We start from the raw sequence: 21,438 nt of genomic DNA on the forward strand, positions 1-21,438 counted from the left end.
CCTATCAGCCGGGCTCTATGCCATCACATACAACTCTACAGTTCTCTGCATCTAACATTACATTTCCTAAGTACTAAGTATTCGAGTTCTATGCCAGTGTCTCTAGTTAAGGTATCGGTAAAAGTCAGACTTCTACAGTGTACTCGACCTCTTGGCTTCCAGAGAAGGACAGAAGAAACGATTTCCTGCTTAGCTCGATAGCAATGTCCTGCAAATTTTACCCTGCGATGGGTAAGTTTTTGAGACAGCCTCAGAAGACCCCCATATATTGTTTGAATAGTAGCATGTTGTGTCCATGATATATTTTGTGCCCTTCACAGTAACTTAATGTAACTCAGATCTGACACCAGTGGTATCGTTCACGTCCAGCGAATCTAATTCCCCCTATATCGACATACCACATGTAGTCAATTGCCCATCGTGTAATGGATCATTGGTATTTGCTCTGTGGGACAGACCGAACCCGATAAAGGATTACGCTGTCTCGCATTATCTTGTGTCGGTCCCGTGACGCGCATGCAACATTTATCCCTCCGCTACACCTAAAGGGCTCGAAATTCATTTTTGGGAATAGGTGCACTGGTGCACCCAACCTAAAAAGATGGGTGCACAAAAAAAATTTTTGGGGCGCACCATATGAAACAAAACTGCAGGTCTTACTGCTCCTCTTCTGAGCTTGAATCTGAAATGGGAGCTAACTTCAAAATCTTAAACAACTACAAAGATTTTCTGACACTTAGATGCCAAGAATATCCAGTATTACACATTTAATATGTACAAAAATACCTACAAAAATATTTGGGTGCACCAGAGCACCTACAGAAAAAAATTAGGTGTGCACAGCTCCAATTTTGGGTGCACTAAGGTGCACATGCACCCAGTATTTCCAGCCCTGCTCTGCTACACCCCCGAAAGTGTGCTCCGGCAAAGGTCGGCTAAATCATGCATGAGTGACATTTGTTAAGTCCTTCCCACAACAGGCAACGTCAGCTCCTATTGTGGTTAGGGTCTGCTTAGCATTCTGCTCGCATCCAAGCCAACACTCAACCGTAATTTTCCCAACCACCTACTATGTTCTGGGCATTCTATCATGTCCTTGGCTCTGGCTTGCATATGTTACTTGATAAGATGTGAATAATGCATACTCAGAGTGAGATTGCAAAGTAATATAGTTTGTTATTGGTAAATTGATACTTTTGCGTAGTTTTCTAAAAAGTAATGGTTGAATGATGAACACATTTTCCCTGTACATAGACTGTAGACTTCTTTCCATAATTCTTTGCCTTGCAGCGGATGCCCTTAAAGTTCTATTTTCTGCAAATGATTTTCCCTTGCAGAGGATAATTGTACATTACCTGAACAAAATATGTCATACACAAGTGTTAGTAAGCCATCATAAGTACAGTCTAAAACTGTTAGGTATGACAACGTTGGCAGCTCTGCATTGGAGAATTATCTGGAAGTCTCTTATTCCCTAGAAAATTTCATGAATCTGCCAAGAAATTGAACAATTTAGGAAGGAATTGGTCTGAGGCGTAGACGAGAATACTAAAGAGAGAAAATTCAGATACACATGAATGAAGAAATGATACCAATGTTCTATGTTTCTTTCTTTGAAATTGAAGTAGTGAACTTCAGAAGTCTAAAAATGGTTAGCCAATGAGGAATCAAAATTCACGTGTATGATCATTTTTTATCTGTTTTACTACTTTTTAGTACATTTTGTGAGCCTTCTAAAAATGTAGAAAATCATGTATGATGTATGCTTATATCATAGCTATAAATGAATGACATTCATTCATTAAGCCCTGTACTGTAAATGTACCAGGTCTCTAATGGTTTTATGTAAGTCCATTTTGGGTGGGCGGAAGCATCCTTATCCCCCATCCCAGCCTGCTCCCCCACTGAGCTCAGGTAATTATCTGTGGTTGTCATTGAAATGTCACCCTGGATCACAGTTGTCATGGTTTTTAGCGATTTTGAAAGCCTTAAAAGAGACTGGTTGGTGCATTATGTATGATAAGTGGGCCGTGAAAATTTCTCTCTTTTTTCTGCACGAGGCCCGTTGCAGATTTCTAAAAAAAATTTCATATTGTGGCATTAAAATCATCTTGTGTTTTCAAAGATATTATGTTTTGTTTACTTAGGCCACACCAATTTAATTTGTTGGTTCTCGGATTCGCCTCTTCGTTTTTTTCTGATTTGCAAAAAAAAAAAAATTTGATTCTGATCCTGAATCAACTGAAAAATGCTCATGTTTTGCCCCCAACAGTTAATGAAAGTCCTTTTCTTCCTAGTTGTTACAGTTTTCCCATCTATCATTGCAGTGGTTTGATTAAAAGTTCAAAATTCAATGTTTAGATTTTAACCCAGCCTTTTGTGTTGACTTCATGGCTCATTCCGTAGCATTTAAGCCTATAATAGGATGCCTAGACCTGTTTTTATTTTTATTTTTTTTTTCCCTGTCACTTCATATTTTTTCAGAAAAAATCCGAGAACCAACAAATTAAATTGGTGTGGCCTTAGTTTGGGCAGTGTTGACTAAATAGTTCATTTTTATTTTCTGTGTTTAAATATTACAGGTATGTATTGAACTCAAGGGCTGGGATAAACACAAACAAAATGAATATATTTGTTGCTTCTTTCAAACATACGACTCAGACATTGTCACATTGGTATCACTGATATATATTCTGTATGTAATTTGCCACATACATATATTCTGTACGTAAGATGAAGTTATCTATACATGTACATGTATTTAACTTTGTTAGATCTTTAGTTGTAGAAGACCTGGATACAAAAGTCCCTGTACTTTTTGTTGTGTCAATAAAGAATCCTATAAGGAGAAAGTCAAGTCAATCAATCAAGTCGACACCTTTAAAAGAAGTAAAAGGTACATGTTCAAACCAAGGAAACCATAGCAGAATGTGACAAGAGGACGCATTGGTAGTCGCTCGTACTTGCACGCACCAAAGCTAGTACAAACATTGGCCCTGGCACATTTCGGGGGGCAATAGCTCGTAACAGTTGTTTCGGATTCCTTCAGCTATTGTGACTGGTGTTGCGCAATGGCATGGTCCTTTCAAACCTTTTTGGCGGGGCTGTATAAGAAAACATTTGTTTTACTAGGCCTGACCTGAAAGTCAAACATCCGCAAGCAAATGAAATGTTGTGTGGGTGCTGCTTTCAAATCCTTTATGTTTAATGTACTCTGGTAGCCTCTATTAAGTATTAAGGTAAATAGGCTGTAAAATGGTATGGAATTAATGATGAAATAATCTTGAACTTCATAAGACTTCACAAGATCACAAAAAGGGATTTAGGATTTGTTTTCAAAGAGGGTAGTATAATATATATTAAGCACATTGAAAAAACTGTCCGATATAATAATTTTTAAACACTTATGTTGGACAAGATGGCCAAGGTTCAATGTGTTATGTCCTTTCCGAATTCGTATATACCAGCTTGGCGAATTTAAAGTTTTTAAGGCTCTAGTTAGATAAATATTGATTTTTTAGGTATTTGGAATGGAAGAAGGAACTGAGCAAACCAAAAACACCAATATCATTAATAAAGAGGAAGGCATAAAAGCAAGTAAGTTATTAAATGTCAAAAGTTATTAAATATCATACATTAAATGTCACATATTGGGTTGATTGCTTTGACAACAAAGTTTGTCAATAGCAAGAAATCAGAAATACAAGTTATATGAAATGTCCGGGATCACAAAATGTATATCTACATGATGTATCTGTGTGGACAAAACAGGACATTCGATTGATCGTTGGTATCGTTTGTTTATTTTGTCATAATCAGTCAATGCCTAGCAACCTTAATTAGGCCGTCTTTCCTGTCCCAGGGGACATACATATGCATGACACGAGGTTCATTTGCTCCATTGAATGGGCTATCTTTAGAAGACATCGTTTTGTACGTAGGTTAATTTCGTTTCCATGTACATTATTTGCCTGTATGTCTACGTGTATTTTTACTTTTAGACCTTACAAAAGTCGCTGTACTTTTGTTGTGTCAATAAAGTATACATCTCATATCAACATGAACTGTTGTAAATATACTGTGTAACTGGTGAAATTATGTCTTTGGAAATGAGATGGATTAAAACGTGTAATTTACATTGGTGTATGGTAAAACAAGGACCCTTTGAAACCACCTTGTCCATTTTTAAACGTATTTGGGTGACGGAAGATGTAGGGTGTGTATTTTTTTTTCATTTTGAGGTTTTAGGGGAAATGTAATAAAAATGTCTGTGAAAAAAAATACCTTTCTTAGAAGAAATATTCACTGTATCAACAGTTCTAGTCATCCTTCCAAATCCATTGCTGATATAGAATATTACAAATGCCACAATGCGAAAAGATTAGGATCCAAAAGCCCTCTTTTATCAATTTGACAGGTAAGCCTGGCAGCATGCAAGCTTTTCAGCATCCATACATGTAAGTACACGTAACCCACAGTTGAGCTACACAAATGGGTCGGGTAGTCAGTGCTTCACATTTTCTAATTCTTTTACAGATCAAAATTTAGATATCTGTAATCCTTTTCTTTGGCCATGAGTGACATTTGATTAATACTGGTCTCAACTCCAAACCTGATAACAATATACATGTATTACTGCGATCAATTAGGCTACACTGAAAGCTTTGTGTATCTTGACAACATCATTGATTTATTTTACAGCAACAAATTTTTAGGGACACGGAGGCCAGAAATTATCACCAAATTGAAAGACAAGATTATATAGAATCCTCGCGTCACTTGTAGTTGTAGCCAATCTCCAGAAATTGAAGAGCTAGAAAATCATTCTGTAACTTTGATAATTAAAATTTAAATGACTTGGTAGTTATGTTGCCACCAGTCAATCTCCATGTCCATTGGATGTTCTCCAATATCATTTTCACAATACAGTTTTCTGGTAAGAAATCCATTCAATATTATTTTAGCCACTGCTTTATATTTTATTTTAGTCCTAAAACTGCTTTTGACTGGCACAGGCTTTCAGTTACAAAAGCCGCCATAGAACAGTTTTTCATCCTTCTATGATCTGAGAGATGTTTTGCTCTTTGATATCAATCTCCATTGGCAAGAAAATTTTTTCATGGCTGCAAGGCAGTATCAACTTGACAAGACAGTGAATCTGTATCATTCACAGGCCAGTATCCAGCAAGCCACCCAAAATCTGGCAAAATAAGAGATACCACCAATACAAAAAGAAAGCCTGATAAAAATGCCCCCAAAATATGTTGAGAAAAATAACCCGAAGCCTAAAGCTGCGACATGCGTGAAGAGTACTTTGATGTCTCAGATGAAAGAGAAAACAGTTTGGCTTGCCAGAAGCAATATGCAAGGATTCATTCCCTGCTGGTAGACTAATATGAAGTACATGTAATAATCAATGTTCTTAAAGATGCCAGTTGGGGGCTGCAGAAGCTGTTGGGGCGATAATTAAGTGTGTGACGTTTTCTATCAGGGTCTCCTAAGCAACAGATGGAAAATCTAAGTGGTCCTGGAGATCTGAGTTATCCTCAAACATATCCAATTTGTTCCATTTTCTTTGATCACGCCAGCTCGGTTCTGTTAGAGATGGCAAATTAGGTACATCAGTAGTCAGCGCAAATTAGGCACAGTGAGTGCTAGTTACTCTCAAAGGAAAGGTTTTATTTTTGACGTACATGTTTGAGGCATTTTTGTAAGTTGGTATTTGTTTTTATGACAGGCAAACAAATGGATATTGCCCTGCCGATTTGATATTGTCTTGCCAATTTGATGTTCGACACAGGCCAAATGATGTTTCTTGTCCTGTGTAAATCGGCCCTAACTTGCAGCCACAAAAAAATCTGCTCGTGGACTCATTTACATTCTGTAGCCTGCATCAAGTCCTAACCTTAACAGGCAAATACACAACCAGCGTACCTTCCAACATTACGGTACACAGGTTGGATCAGTTGGCATTTTCAATTTGGCATACCTAAATCTTCAAGCAGGGCTATAAGCTTAGGATAGCTGGGAAACAAACCCTAAGTAAAAGGTGTGTTTTGTTATTTTTAGACTTACATCACCAATAAGGAAATAGGTCTGTTTCCTTCTTCTTCATCTAGCCAGCTGGGATGAGAGCATTACCTTCTCGATTGAGGTAGTAAAAGCCGAGAAAGGTGATGGTTTATGGTTCAATGAGACCAAAGTACCATCTCGTTATCTCAGTTCAGAAGTACCTGTAAGTGTTAGTACAAAAGGCCGGCTTTGCTGCTGGTCATTTCATTACAAAGTAGGCTGAATCAACCTTACACATTCAGGGAATGGAGGTGCAGAAATATTATGTCCTATGACTGAGGGTGTTTAAAAGCTGCGAACACAGCCATGCATGTTTGTTTACGTTCTCACAAGTATTTTGTGATGGTGTCATAAATATGTACTGTATGTTGGATATGAGAGTATAGGACGGATACTAGTATGTTTAATAAAGTATAATCAAGTGACAAATCACACTAAAATGTACGTTGTTTTTCAAATTTTTGTGATGCAGCTTGAATGCTAAAAGCACGCTATGCTATCTATAAATTTGGCCAATAAATAACTATGTCAAGTGCCGCTAGTCACATTTGTTATCACCTCTGGATGTAGAAGTTACACATGGACTTTACTCACCGGCAATTTCAGCTAATATTTAAACAATACTGATGTTTGCCAGCTGTAACGGTTGTTATGTAGCCTCAGTTTTTAAGGGGGCGTGAGTTTATAAGGGCAGACAATAAACTTGTCCAGGATGTAAGCTTAAACTAGTATTTAATGACATTTCGTTCCATTTAGTGGGTGTGTTGCACTAGGTGTTTGAAAACGTAATACAACCAAAAATTTGTGTCCCCAGAATGAAATTCAATGTGTATGGATAATTTTGATTTCCTTTTTCTCTGTGTCTTTAGAATGTCTTTTTGCTAAGATGTCACAAAATGTAAGAATCACAAATTTCTATTTTGCTCCATCCATTTTCACATTTTCAACGATTATTGTATTATTTACATAAGAGATTAGGTCAGAGAGAGATAGTCGGGGTATTGGTACATGTGCATTAGTGATATGATACACAATGCACAGTGCAGGACTCCACAGTAGCTACATGCAGTAATTGAGTTGTACCAGGAACTGGGACAAGGGCTTTTCAAGGAGACTTTCAATGACATTTTAAGTACATTGAGTAGAGGATGTGACATGGATACATGTACAGAGTGGCACTGCCCAAACCAGTGATAGGTCACTACTGTAAATCTCCAAGCAGATGTTTTGGTTCCTATTTGCCACAAAAGACAGTATCAAATTGGCCAGGCAGTATCCATTTACCAGACAGTATGCATTGGCCACCCAATTCGGTGGCTAACGAACACTCCTCTGGCCAATGGATACTGCCTTGCCACTGTATGATCTGTTTGGAGATTAACTGCTGTAACTGCATTTCTAAGCTCTCTGCCTGGTTTCGGCATGGGTTTCATTCCCATGTTCCAATTGCCAGGGTAGACTGTAGCTATGCACCTCTTGTTTCACTACCTTCCCAGTCATTCACAGCCCATTTTTCAAAGACTGTCACAAGCTGTCTGGACATTGATGTCATCTCTATATATAACACAGATAACGCGGTGGATACCATAATTTTCATATGAAATATTTATTGTCATCTCTAACATCTCATTAATAATAAAGTATGTAAGAGACATGAGTGAACCATGCATGGGTGATTTTGATATCTCTGAAACATATATTTTGTACATAATGTACTTGCAATCGTGTTTGATACGTTTTAATTGAAAACATCTGATGCACACCATAGCTAGCAAATCGTATATCTTTTATCTGCCTTGCCCCCTCCTCTTATACTGTATCAAGAGATATTAATGGCTATCCTAAGGCGTTTATTATTCTTCTTGTAGTTATAGATTAGATAAAAGTGTATTTTAGACATTTCAAAGTGAGAAAGAGCATAGAAAAGACTCTATATTACATTACATTCTGCTACTGATGAGAGAAGTAATGGTGTAATAAGAAAAGTTATATTGCTGGCTCAAATAAATGACAATTTGATAAATGGCAACTTAAGACTTAATGAAATGATACCAGCAGGCAAGGGTAGTCCTCCTGTGTCTTCCATCAAATCAAATTGGGTGTGTAATTTGGCATGAAATCTGGGGTGTTCTGGCATATTGGAACCATATGTTGGGAAGGATGGGAGTTTTAACTGTCTTCCTACCACTGCCTATTACCATGTAGCCAAAATAAGCACATTGCCAGGAAAGGTCCTGTATATTGTGCAATGATTGTAGTACGTGTAGTTCTATTTTTCACATTTTTGCAGAAAAGACCTTTAAAAAATCGTCACAAAAACAGGCCTATAAAAGCTCAGCCTGGAGAGTATTTTACCTTACAGAATTGTTTCAACTGTGGGAAAACCTACTTTTGCCTGAGCCCCTCCTAACACAAATTTGAGTCCCAAATGAAAATAAATGAATTCACAGTAGCGATATAGCAAACAAGTACTTCTTCTGTTGATAGAACCCCCTTGGTCATTAGCAGGAAGAAAGCCTATCCTGTTTACGTGACTGAAGTTGTTTTCTCAATTGTCACAGCTGCCCAGTTCACCTTAAGTGTTTACCAATTGTCCCAGGCTTCACAGAGTTACGGAGCCCTTGACAGGGAATGCCTATTTACTGGCTACCTTATAAGTAAGCCTTTGGCCGGAGGTATTTCTTAGTAGGTTAGATATGAGATTAATAGAATAACCCTGCTGCTTAGCAGATCAATGTTGGCAAACTTTGCTGTCGGGGGACAATTTATTTTTGGCATATTGAGGAAAAGATAAATGGCAAGTCTATATTTGTCTTCCTCCCACAAACCTGACAATCATAATTGATATTGTTTATAATGTTTGTTTATTGCAAATTCTTGCCCGAGGGCTAATTGCAGGAACAGAAGAAACATATGGTATAAAAACAGACAATTAGTACACATAGAACTACTGATACTGTAACTACTAAGAAACTTCTGGTAAAAACTACTACTGGGTTTGACTTCTTTTTTGAAGCCAGAGGAAGACAAAGGATCCCACTTTTCCTATAATTTGTGGGTTTTAGGATGTTAAGAGGAGAGTAGTTTTCTTTTCATTTGTATATGTGTGAAAATTTGGGTAGAATTTGGAGGCTACATCAAAGAGTTCATTTCATTCATTGCTATAGAGGGTATAATATAGTAGAGGGGATTCATTCCTCAAGCTAACCGACATCTTGCACACGCTGTCGTCCCTCAGTAAGACACCTGGAGCCGCATAGTTCCTGTTTAGAACTTCTATTCAGCCTGTCACACAAATTGTGATATTGTGTATAATATTATGCAGTGTTACAGTGACTTGAAAATAATTTTTTTTCTTCAAAAGAAACCTATCTTTTGAAGAAAAAAGTGGAAATAAAACTTTTAAAAGAACAGACAGCACCTGTTATAATGTATAAAGGATAGGCTTAAGAATAGTTACCGTTCTATTTGTCCTTTGAAACGGAAGCGGTAGTAACTGGCTTCTTTTAAATCACTCTGCTAGAGTTGGCATGGCTGCTAAGCCTATCGGTGTATGCAGAATTAGTGACTATTTAAGTTAACAAGCTCTCCGGGGGTCCTAAAAAGGTTATAGTTAAGACTAGGTGCTTACACAAACATCTGGAACCTACCCAACATAAACTTAGGCACCTGATGCTAAATAGAATACTAGATGGAGTAAATTATGTTGTTACAACAAGAGTCATGTCAAACCAGCTCCCATGGAGTTAAGAGGCCCCAATGCCCTTTTTGTGTAAGACATAATCAGTCATTCAAGTCTCATGATTTAAAGCAATTAAAAATTTAGCATAATTTGGTAATCAGCGTCAAAAATTTTGCAAAATTTGCAATCACTACTCGCAATAAATACAAAACCTCACCATTCTGTATGTCTTCCATTATTTCAGAGATCATCAATAAAGTTCTGGGAGGAGAGGACATCCTGAACTTCATCCTGACATCATGGCAGCAGGTGAGGCACTCATTCCTTTCTTTCATTCATTCATTCCATTTGGCCATGGACTACATCTGCTGGGTAATCTGTGATGCCCTCAGCATCAGTACATGATCCAAAGTATTACCCAAGAAAACGCACTGTTTTTGCTCTGTTTCTTCTTCTTCTCCAAACAAATAAGACCTGAACCAGATGTCTGTCACCATGGTAACTGGTGTTGGGTTACATCATGTTGCAATTTTATAGCAGGAGGGATTTAGAGTCCTGTCACCATATATATATAACGTGTTTGAATAAGAAGCAACAGAGCCGACCATATGCAAAGGTAAACATTATGCATTTTCTCTGCAAATGTTAACTTTCTTATTTCATTTCCAGTTGGCTGTGGACTACAGTTACATGCTTAGGCTAGAAGTGCTTGTGATGATTGTAATATTTCTTCATAGCCAATGTTTGATGAAAATGAAACCCCGATTTATTTCCAGTTGGCCGTGGACTACATACACTGGGTCATCTGTATCTGCTTCAGTATTGCCGATATAACCGCCCTTTGGCGTAACATACCTGGTCCAGCTTTGCAGACACGCGGTGTGGCAGCAGCTAGTTATATCACACCAATCTTTACATATTTAATTCAAGGAGTTGTGGTGGCCTCAGCATCCGTACATGACCCAAAATGTTCTTTCATTTCCAGTTGGCCGTGGACTACATTGGCTGGGTGATCTGCGGTGCCCTGGGCGTGGTGTTCCTGCTGCTGCTGCCTCTAGTCGGCTGCATCTTCTGCTGCTGCCGCTGCTGCGGGAACTGCGGAGGGAAGATGCAGCAGAAGGAGGAGGACAGGACCGGATGCTGGCGAGCCTTCCACTCCGTCTGCCTCTTCGTCGTCACCGTCTTCATGGGGTAAGTGTCTGAATTGTTACAGTTATTGTAGTATATCCTCCAGGGTTTGAGAAACAACGTGGTGCTTGTACTGTGCATAGTCAAGTTGTTACTGGCCCTTCTTCTGGACCAAGAGGTTGGGACTATGAATCTCATTTTTTGTCGCTCCTTCCACTCCATCTGCCTTTTCGTCGTCACCGTCTTCATGGGGTAAGTGTCAGGACTATGTTATATCTTGGGTTTGAGAAACAACATGGTGCATGTACTGTGCATAGTCAAGTTGTTACTGGCCCTGCTTCTGGACTAAGAGGTTGGGAGTTGGAATCTCGGATGCTGGCGAGCCTTCCTCTCCGTCTGCCTCTTCGTCGTCACCGTCTTCATGGGGTAAGTGTCCATGCCCGTAGCTACGAGGGGTGTTGGCTTCTTCCCCCCACAAGGCTCAAAGGTCCACTTTTCATCTAAAGGTCCAAGATTTTTCCTTTGAAATCTTCCTGAACTGTTAAGTAGGGCCTGCAGGGTAGAGTAGTGATTACAAATTATGTAAAATTTTCACTGGTGACTACAAATTAGACTACCTTATCCTTCTGTGCACATAGGGCAGCCATTTGCCAAGTTCTGGTTTTCATCTTGACCTAGTAACAGACGATAGCCACTTCCTCTGCCACCTTTCATTTATCAGAGCTGATAACAGACTACATTTAAACATCTTTAGTTATGGAAAACCTTGACTTTGGCTGTAAATTACTGAGACTTACAAGACAATGCCTTATGAAAAAGAGCATGCAGGGCCAATGCTGAATAGGTTACAGTAAAACAGCTACCATATTTTCTTTAGAGAGAGAGAGCAATGAAATGAAGTCTGTGAGATGCATACAACTGTGTAGAAAGAGATCAGAAAACTCATGTCATCATCTGTTTTCCCCTAGAACCGGCGTGGCGCTTGCCCTCATGTCCAGCATGCAGATGCAGCCCTCGATAACCGGCGTTAGCCAAACCGTCAAAGATGCCTTTGCCGACGTTCCCACCTACATCAACAACACCAAAACTGTAAGTCAACCCATCTATGTTCCAATGGCAATGAAATATACTATGATAAATAGCAAAAACCTCATAGAATGCTAGAATTCTAAGCCGCAGAAACATTGTAAAAGCTTAATTATGTGTGATAAACTTAAAGCTCATTAAAAAATAAGCCCTTACCACAAAAAACTCTGCACAGGAAAATAGCAAAAAGAGACAGCAATGTATACTGTATAAAAATATTCCATTCCTTAAGCAGTTCTAAAGTAGCATACCTGTCCATACATGTACATTTACATTGTACATGTACACAAGTCGGCACTCTGAGATATCCAAATAATTTTTATAATATTATATCCCTTTTTCAGCAACTGAACTACATCGTGAACCAGCAGTTCAACACGGTGTACGATGCAGTCATCCAGGACATTGACGGTGAGCCTTGATAAATTCGTCATGTCAACACATCAAGTTCATCTGTGTTTGTAGATGCATGTTTAAAGTTAAAACTTTTGATCCAAGTCAAGAGATTGTTCTCACCTAGAGCTTTCGGGCAGGTCACTGACCCAGGGAGACTTGTCTCATGGCTTCTCTGACTTGTGACAATATTAGGCAGTGTGCCTTCATTGGGGCAACAGACTGGGTTTTTTTTTACAAATGAACACCTAATATTGTCTTTATACTGTGAATGAAAGATTGTTTGTTCCCACAGACCGTGGCACTCTGGTAGGAGGCCCAGTACATGACGGACTCAAGGGTGATGTGTACCCAGCAATAGACGCTGTCATCGCTATGGGAGACAGTAAGTTGTGTTTCTTTGTATCATGGTGACAGTTGAACCCCCTTCTGCAACATTTTAGTTTGAACAATGAATTTGGATATTTTACTCATTGAAAAAAGGTCAATGATAGTCCAGTATGTAAATGTAAATGTACATATTGATGCGTCGATGAAGGTTAGACATCCAGGTAATACGATACGCCAAAAAACAGTTACTCAAGCAACTGGATATGATTTTCAAAATCATATCCAGTTGCTTGAGTCACTGTTTTTTGGCGTACATATTGATGTACCACTAAATAAATATTCTGTTATTACAGCTATATCCACCACCAGTGATGCCCTGCAAGCGGTGAACAACTCACTGACTGTGCTCCAGTCGAAGGGAACAGACCTCTCCAACAATCTCACCGATATAAGTAACAGTCTGGATGGCGCTACAGTCTGTGCAGGAGGCGATACTGTCTGTACTACATTCTTTAGCACTCTGGACACTTCTGGGCTGAAAACAGAGGCCAACTTCAGCGCAGTAAGTCCTCTGTTTCTCAGAACAGTTACCAGGTTGAAAACAAAGATTCTACTATGCAACAATATCTATCACACTTTCTGTTGTCACGATGTCTTAAACATATTCTTAGGGAAACCAACTCTTAGGAATTACCGTGCTATTGCTTTTATGTCAGGGCTAGAAACTACTTGACCATAGTACATGGACCAGTGCAAGTTGGGTGCAGTTAGACATCAGAAATACCCGTGTACAGCTCCAATTTTACCTGACTGCAGTATTTTGGAGCGCTGTATATCCAATGATGCTATATGGTACAATGCTGGGGACAAATGTTACATGTACATTTACATGTATGATATAGTAGTTTTATTTTAATAAGCTTAAACAGATAACAAGCCTCACTGATGGAAGTATATTCAATTCAGTATATTGTGATAACACTGTTTTTCCCTTCACAGCTGGACATTGGATCAGAGCTTCAGAGTGTGAACAGTGTGCTCGGCACTAACCTCACAAGCCTTGCCCTGCAGGTGAGTTGTTTCATCATTTCAAGTGTCTGAATCAAAACACTGTTCATATCACAGTTTAATTTATTTTCTTTTATCTAAGCTAATATTAGCATAGAAAGAGATGGAGAGCAGTCATTGGAGCCAAGGGAAACTCGACATTGTGAGTGAGTGAGTGAGTGAGTGAGTGAGTGAGTGAGTGAGTGAGTGAGTGAGTGAGTGAGTGAGTGAGTGAGTGAGTGAGTGAGTGAGTGAAGCCAATATTATTGTCGCTGCACACATGCAGATCAGCTAGTTACAACATATTCTTTATTATGTCTCCACAGGGGAAGCAGGAGTTTGACAACATATCTGGAATTGTGGAGGACACAAGTGCAAGTGCTGTATCAGGTATGGTCTGAACTTCTGCATTCTGCATCTTGAGTTATTGCTTTGAACATTCCAGTCTTGTATTTTCAATTATTTGAAGGAAAATTGTCTGCCCCCACTGTTTCAAAGAAACCATGATGTGGTGAACTTATGAGTGTGTTCCTGTCATGTGGAATGATAGACTTAAAAGAATGATTAGAATTTTAGCTAGGCCTACATGTAACTCTGGATTTTTTTCATACCCTGTATGCAGGCATAAAGAGTCAGTTGGACAGTGTGAAGACTACTGTTCAGGACATCCCCAGCCAACTGAGTGTCATTGACACAGTAAGTCATAGTCAATCAATAGTTCATGCTTTTAAACCTGCAATTCTCCTGCAGTCTCTTAGTGTCACTGACCAAAGGCAGTGGATGCTACCCTGAAATGTCTGACCGTTTCGAAAATCATATCCAGTTGCTTGAGTAACTGCTTTTTTGGTAAGTCAACGTCAACTGTGTACTTCGTTCTAGACATCTATTTTCAGTCAAAGTGTCAGTGAATCCATGTTTTCATGTAGATGCATCAGTTCCAAAAAAAGTTAAATTTTATCATTGGACAGAAAATCTTGAAAATATAAATTCTTACCCAAGAAATCCATCCAAACCACTGTGAGTTATAGCTGGAAACACACAGTCAAACACTAACAGAATCCTCCTTCTTCGGAGGTACATTGTAATAAATCGAAATGTTTCACTTCCATTCTTCTTACAGATTCAGGACCAGATCAATGGCATCGAGGATATGGTGGACACCTATGTGGGATATGCTGACCAATACACTGTTTACGTGTAAGTATGTCCTTCCAAACCATTGGAAGCAATTATGTCAAATATCTTCAATATTTTGCTTAAACCTTTTGTGTTCAGTGCTATGATTGGTTTGTGTATGTGTTCTCTGATTGGCTTGTTCAATTGTCTTTAGAGGGTATGGAGCAATTGGGCTGTGCTGCCTGGTCCTCCTGATAGTGTTGTTCAACCTCATGGGGCTGATGTTCGGAGCCTGTGGCAGCAGCAAGAGTGACCCACCATCAGAGAGGAGCTGCATGTCCACTTCTGGAGGGAACTTCCTCATGGCGTAAGGCTTTTTGAATTGTAGTTTGTGTGCTTTTTCAATTGAATTTGCTTGACATGAATTTTCTCTAGAATTCTGCACCAAAGAAGAGCTTATTCTTTGTAAGACAAAATAAAAAAAACATTCAATCACTGCACAACAGGCTTTTAGTTAGGGGGCCCCCCTAGAACACTCGCGCCTGCGGTGCTCGCTCGCACACACAGACATAGGTGCAAAAAATATGGACACCCCATAACAAAATCCTGCCCAAAAGCCTGCTGCTCAATGTTTAGGGATTGTTCAATGTTTGCTGGTGGCCAAGACCAATGTCAAATGTAATGATAGAATTTTTCTAGTGAAAAATGTGCTCAATTCTCTTGCAAGTTCGAAATTCAGTGAATCAAACTCTTTGAGAGTGCTATCTTTTATAAGGATCAGGAATGAAGCCCATACATGTATCTTAATACCAAATTGATGAATGCATTCTGCTGCTCTTAGGTCTGTGGGTTTTGCCTTCCTGACCGGCTCCCTGCTGATGATTATCGTGTTTGCCCTGTTCCTGGTGGGAGGACTCGTGGAGAGGAACGGCTGTCAGCCACTCGAGCCCCCGAGTTACGAACTCATCGCACAGGTATGTAAATATAGAATACACTGTGTTGTGTTTCATTCATGACATACCTACGTGAGAAAACACACATTTGAATGTAAAATGCCATAACCTTAAAAAATTTGGAAGCCTGTGTGATAACCATTAAAACTCATGTGTGAATGATATTAATTGCCATCTACCATTAAAACTGTTGTGTTAGATTGTAAAGAAAATGACCCCCCTTCCAACCATTCTATCACTTACCAGTAATTTCTGGTTAATTCATACAGTACTTTGTACCTTGCAGGTCTTAATGCTTTGGATTTGTATTAATGGGGTATTCCCTACCAAACAATTACCATATGACAGTGCAGTAGTATTCCATTCTATAATGAAAGCCTTTCAGCACCATGGAAAGCAAATAGTATTTTCTTGTTGCAGTGTGTGTGCGTTTGTGTGCGTTTGTGTGTGTGCGTTTGTGTGTGTGCGTTTGTGTGTGTGCGTTTGTGTGTGTGCGTTTATGTATGTGTGTGTGTGTTTGTGTGTGTGTGTGTGTGTGTGTAAACCTCTCGCCTCTCGCCTGACCGGTGCTCAAAGTCCAACAGGTGCAAAGACTGCCACGTGTAAGACGGCCCCGGCAGGTGCAGCTTTATTATTCGGAGTATCCGTCTCCTAGGAGGACTTCCAGCCAAGGATATAAGGGGTTCCTCCTACCCCTGACTCGTGTATGGCGGGTGCGTCATGCCCGAACAGGTCGAAGACCTGCCACTGCCACTGGAGATTCCAAGAGTGTGTGTGTGTGTGTAATATATACACATTATATAATTCATTATTTTTAAGCTTCAGCTATTAATTCAATGCATGTTCCATTGCTATTTCTCACAGACTCTGGACTCAACCAACTTTCTGGGTAACATGCTGTGCCAAAACTCCTCTGGACAGGTGTCATTTGCTGAGGGACTCAAGTAAGTACAGAACAGAAAGTTGGAGTGGAAATGTGTCTTTATTGATTGATACTATTATTGGTAATATTGAATTTAAGCAATAAATGCTGTATTTTGGTATCATTGGTGTCATAACTAGAAAATATTTTATACTTGATACAAACTTTCCATTGGAAATTTACAAGTCAAAGAATAATAACATTGAAATAATCATTGTTGAACTAATTTATGTTGAGACCAGATTCCCATAGATAAAATTATTATTGCAATTTCAGGCAATGCGGAACAGGGAGTAGTGGCATCTATGCAGCCTTTGGCCTGGAATGTGTGCTGAACATATCTGAGTACACAAACTTCCGAACAGTAAGTTGCACATGCTTCTTTTTAAAGAACTTTATTGAGCAACTGTTGTACAGGGTACAAAGTATGGCATGTTGCGATAATAGAGATCTGTTTTATTCACTTTGTCATGTAGTCTTCCTCCAAAAAACATTGTTTAATATGGCGTTCATGGCGGGGCAATGTATGTAAAAGGCTTTTAGTAATCTTCGTAATCTGAAAATAATTGATTTATACCAGCTATTACAAAGGGACACCGTATCATATATATATGAGTAAACAACTGTGTTGACACCTCAAATATACTTACAAATAGAATTCATTCGTGGCGTTGAGTGAATTACAGTATGCCCTTGAATCAGGCACTTACCATCATGGCTTTCCTCACTCCACCCGGGTGATATTGGATACCTGACTTCATTTGGGGAGGTAAAAGGTGGTGAAAGGAGAGGGGATGGGCTCTGCTGGCCTTCCAATACGTAGGCAATACCAATGACCACGAACAGGCTATGCAACTACCTTTTAGCCATTCATTGAACCTTACCTGCCTTGTCTCTCCCTCTAGAAATTCCCAAACCTGAACGACCAGCTGAATGACATCACCTCCAGTGTGAACCTGAGTGGGATCGTGATCCTGAGTGAGGACGCCAAGACCAACCTCAGGGACTTCAACACCTCAGGGGTGTCTGGCATCGACTTTGCCACCTTCCTCAATGAGGTACCACCTCATCACAAGTCGTAATTTAAAAGTGCTTGTGCCACCTGAATGACACTAAGATACCAACAGCAGTTCCTGATTACATTCAACCATAATGAATGCTAATTAATGGACATACAATGAAGCATTTGTACAAAATCTACAATTTGTCAACTGCCATCATTACAAATCATACTTATAGTTTATGATTCGATCCTACTGCAAGTTTTAATCAAGTTAAAACTTGAATCCTGTCTGTTGTCACAGTGAACCTGGCTGGAGAAAACGCTATTTGAGAATTAAATAGTTGAGGTTATGTACCATCGTAAGTTACCACTATCATTAGATAATGTTTGCTCTGTTAAATTGTCGAAAGAACATTTTGTGAACCATAATGCTAGGCTCCAAACTGGCTGCTGTGTTCACTGTGAGTATGTCATTTTGTTGGGCTGTTGCCATATACTGAGGTCATCCACTATGAAGTCATGGACCACAGGTTATCCACCATGAAGTCATGGACCACATACTTTATTTGCATATATTCATCTTCTATTTCTCCTGCCCTTTTACAGACTCGCAAAGGCCTGACTGCCACCAATCTCACCAAATTTGCCGATGACTTGGCTACTGCAGGTACAAGTTTCCAACCGGTGAGAAAACTTTTACTACGTTTTTCCTTTCAGATTGTAATAAATTAAATGTATTCCACATACTTGTTCATCAAGAACAAAATGTGTCACAACTGACTTATTGTTTTTGCTTGATGTACAGGCCAGCAAGGATAATCTAGATGCCATCATTGCTGATCTGAGAGCGACCCAGCAGAATGGTGTGGAAGGCATGCAGTCTGACGTGGTGTGTATTTCTCCTTTAATTTGTTCTCAACTGTGGTGTGTTTCAATCCACATTTTGATCAAGGTTGTACTAAGGTCTTGTTCTTTTCATGAACAAAGGTTTGGTTAGAATAATGTGTTTATGTCTAGTACATTGTAGTATATTTCAAGGCAGCTGTCGTAAGAAACAGCGTATACTCCATCTTTTATACACAGTTAGGTATAACAGACTTAGGTGGTACGGCCACCTCCAGAGAATGGACAGGGACAAATGGCCGAAGAGGATCCTCACACTGGATGTGGAGGGTCCAAACCCCTGTGGCCACCCTAGAAGGAAATGGTATGACAACATACGGGAGGACCTCCACCACCTGAACTTAGATAAAATTGACCCACAGGACAGAGACAAGTGGCGTGCTGCTATCAAGCCCCAGATGTATTGTGCAAGCACGTCTAAACCTCGGAAGACGGGGAACAACAGACGATAAACTGGACAGTGAGTGAGTGAGTGAGTTTTCTCGAAGCAGAGTGCAGGTCTAATTGTCTGACATTTCTACACACAGGACACAGTTGAGACCAACATCAACACCCTGCAGACTGCCAGCACCACTCTACAGAACGACATCTCCAACGTTCTGACAAACGCAGAGACTGCCGAGAGCAAGATCCAAAATGACGGACCCGGCCTCGTCCAAAGTGTATGTTCTTCTTTTGTCTTTCAAGCGTTAATCAAGTTATATCAGTTTCAAAATCATAACCAGTCGCTTGAATAAATGTTGGTGTATCTTATTACCTGGATGTCTAACCTTCACCAAAGCAAAGTTATCAGTGCTATTGCAGAAAGTACGGGAGGTCTTTTGCAATAAAGGAAATATAATTTCAGAATTTTTCTAGTTTTCTTAGCATCATATATCAGATATTAAGTAATATTTTTTGTTGAAATTTCTCTAGTCGGTGAATGCCTACGTGGATCGAGTGCTGGGATATGGCGACAAGTTTGGACAGCATGTCGAGACTGTGGTGAGTAGTCATATTTTTTTCTTTAGACTGATGCTACTTGCACTTCCATGAAGTCTTTATTGTGGCATATCCATCTCTTAGTTTTACCATGTTTGTACTAAAACAATCATCTGCATCCAGCAGGGCTTGATATCCTTTTTTCCACATACATGTCCATTGAAAATTACCTGCACCAGACAAATTTTACCTGCACCACTCAGAATTTATGAAGTATGAATCACACTAAACAATGCTCAGAAACCATTGCTATTATTTCTTTTGTACTTCATTGGTGATAAAAGTCAACACAGCAATTTAAATCCACATACAACCTACCAGTATATTCAAACCTAGTACATGAACCAGTGCAGGTTAGGTGCAGGTAGACATCAGAAATACCTGCACAGCCCTAATTTTACCTGCACTATCCAGGACTTTTGAACCCTGCCCAACATAGTAAGATATTTCATACATCATAGTCATAACAACTTGCCTCTTGACAAACAGGTCAACACTGAAGTTGGCAACTGCAACATTGTGAAGAAAATCTACGATGCCATGGTCGGAAATATCTGCGACTGGCTCCTGAACTCCCTGGTGAGATTTCTTACATCAAAACTTTATAATTATGTTTACCTTTGCAGAAGAAAAATATTGTTATTTTTGGTCTGTTTCCTCTTCTTCTCCAAACACATAAGGTCATTGACCTGGGCTAGACAGCTGTCACCATGGTAACTTGTGCTGTAGCAGACATGCGGTTTTGTTACATTATGTAGCAAGTGGCAGGATAGAGTTGGAGGGTCTGGTCACCATATATACGAATGTAAGAATAAACAGAGCAGAAGTTTGTTGAGCTATACCACCCCCCACTTGAAGATGAATATAATATACCTTTGCTTTGTAAATATTATCTTTCTACTTTCTTACTGTATTATCTTGGTTTGAAGCCCAGTTATAGATTGTGGTTTTGTTGTCGTTTTCAGAACGGTTTCTGGTTTGGTCTGGGCTGGTGCCTGCTGTTCTACATCCCCTCCATGATCTTCGGAGTCAAGCTGGCCAAACACTACAGAAAGATGGACCCTGATGATGAAGAGATGGGATAGTAAGTCATAAAGATTGTTATGAATAACTATATTTGTGCTTTGAAATTCCTTTAACTTAACCCTCTTTGTGTTGAGGTAGCCTTTTGGTACCAAATCTTCATTTCTTACTTTCATTTCTTACTAAGGTAACAGACTTGCATACGTAGCAGGAAATTGAAGACAGGAAATGAGAAAACTTTGAGGAAACTTTTCTAGGACCTTTCTTGGATCTGTGTGTGTCCCTGATACATGTGCCTAGCATCGCTGGAAATAACTATGGAAACACAGGAAAACATATTGATAAACCGAAAACAAAACCTCTGTACAAGCTAGGTGGGGTGATAAAGATTGAAACTGTATAATGTAGATATGCGTCAGTGAAGGTTAGACATCTAGGTAATAATATACATGTACACCTGGTGGACCAAAAACCAGGCAACTGGATTCCAAAATCATATCCAGTTGCTTGAGTAACTGCTTTTTGGCATAATGTAGAATGGTATGACAAGGTATCAAAAGGCTGTACAACACTTTTAGAGCTGATATCAGTAACAAGTTGTTGTTTTGTTCCAGTGGTGATGGTTATGGTGGTTACGACAATGGCGGCTACCCTGGCCCACAGAGCTACCCCATGCATGAGTGAGTCAATTACCTGTTTTACTACGAATCAGTTCAAACTAATTTTGATACACAGCCAATACTGACAAGAAGATTAAGAATACTGGTTTGTGTGAAGAGGTCACTATAGACAGGATTCT

General features: G+C 39.4%; 1 protein-coding gene across 1 annotated transcript in view; it reads left to right on the forward strand.

Annotated features, from left to right (window-relative positions):
- LOC109471565 overlaps window positions 1-21,438 on the forward strand; it is a 70,586-nt gene that overhangs the window by 44,006 nt on the left and 5,142 nt on the right. The window contains exons 14-35 of the mRNA XM_019770916.1: window positions 9,999-10,063; window positions 10,740-10,945; window positions 11,851-11,971; window positions 12,313-12,379; window positions 12,657-12,746; window positions 13,045-13,253; window positions 13,691-13,762; window positions 14,065-14,128; window positions 14,361-14,434; window positions 14,859-14,935; window positions 15,069-15,221; window positions 15,696-15,828; window positions 16,672-16,751; window positions 17,006-17,093; window positions 17,635-17,787; window positions 18,339-18,416; window positions 18,538-18,621; window positions 19,163-19,297; window positions 19,551-19,619; window positions 20,106-20,195; window positions 20,582-20,700; window positions 21,254-21,319. Of these exons, the coding sequence (XP_019626475.1) occupies window positions 9,999-10,063; window positions 10,740-10,945; window positions 11,851-11,971; window positions 12,313-12,379; window positions 12,657-12,746; window positions 13,045-13,253; window positions 13,691-13,762; window positions 14,065-14,128; window positions 14,361-14,434; window positions 14,859-14,935; window positions 15,069-15,221; window positions 15,696-15,828; window positions 16,672-16,751; window positions 17,006-17,093; window positions 17,635-17,787; window positions 18,339-18,416; window positions 18,538-18,621; window positions 19,163-19,297; window positions 19,551-19,619; window positions 20,106-20,195; window positions 20,582-20,700; window positions 21,254-21,319 (2,293 nt within the window). The remainder of the gene's footprint in view (window positions 1-9,998; window positions 10,064-10,739; window positions 10,946-11,850; window positions 11,972-12,312; window positions 12,380-12,656; window positions 12,747-13,044; window positions 13,254-13,690; window positions 13,763-14,064; window positions 14,129-14,360; window positions 14,435-14,858; window positions 14,936-15,068; window positions 15,222-15,695; window positions 15,829-16,671; window positions 16,752-17,005; window positions 17,094-17,634; window positions 17,788-18,338; window positions 18,417-18,537; window positions 18,622-19,162; window positions 19,298-19,550; window positions 19,620-20,105; window positions 20,196-20,581; window positions 20,701-21,253; window positions 21,320-21,438) is intronic.

The sequence above is a fragment of the Branchiostoma belcheri genome, unplaced genomic scaffold, assembly GCF_001625305.1.
Source record: "Branchiostoma belcheri isolate BF01 breed outbred unplaced genomic scaffold, Haploidv18h27 scaffold25, whole genome shotgun sequence".
In the NCBI taxonomy this organism is placed as follows: Eukaryota; Metazoa; Chordata; class Leptocardii; order Amphioxiformes; family Branchiostomatidae; genus Branchiostoma; species Branchiostoma belcheri.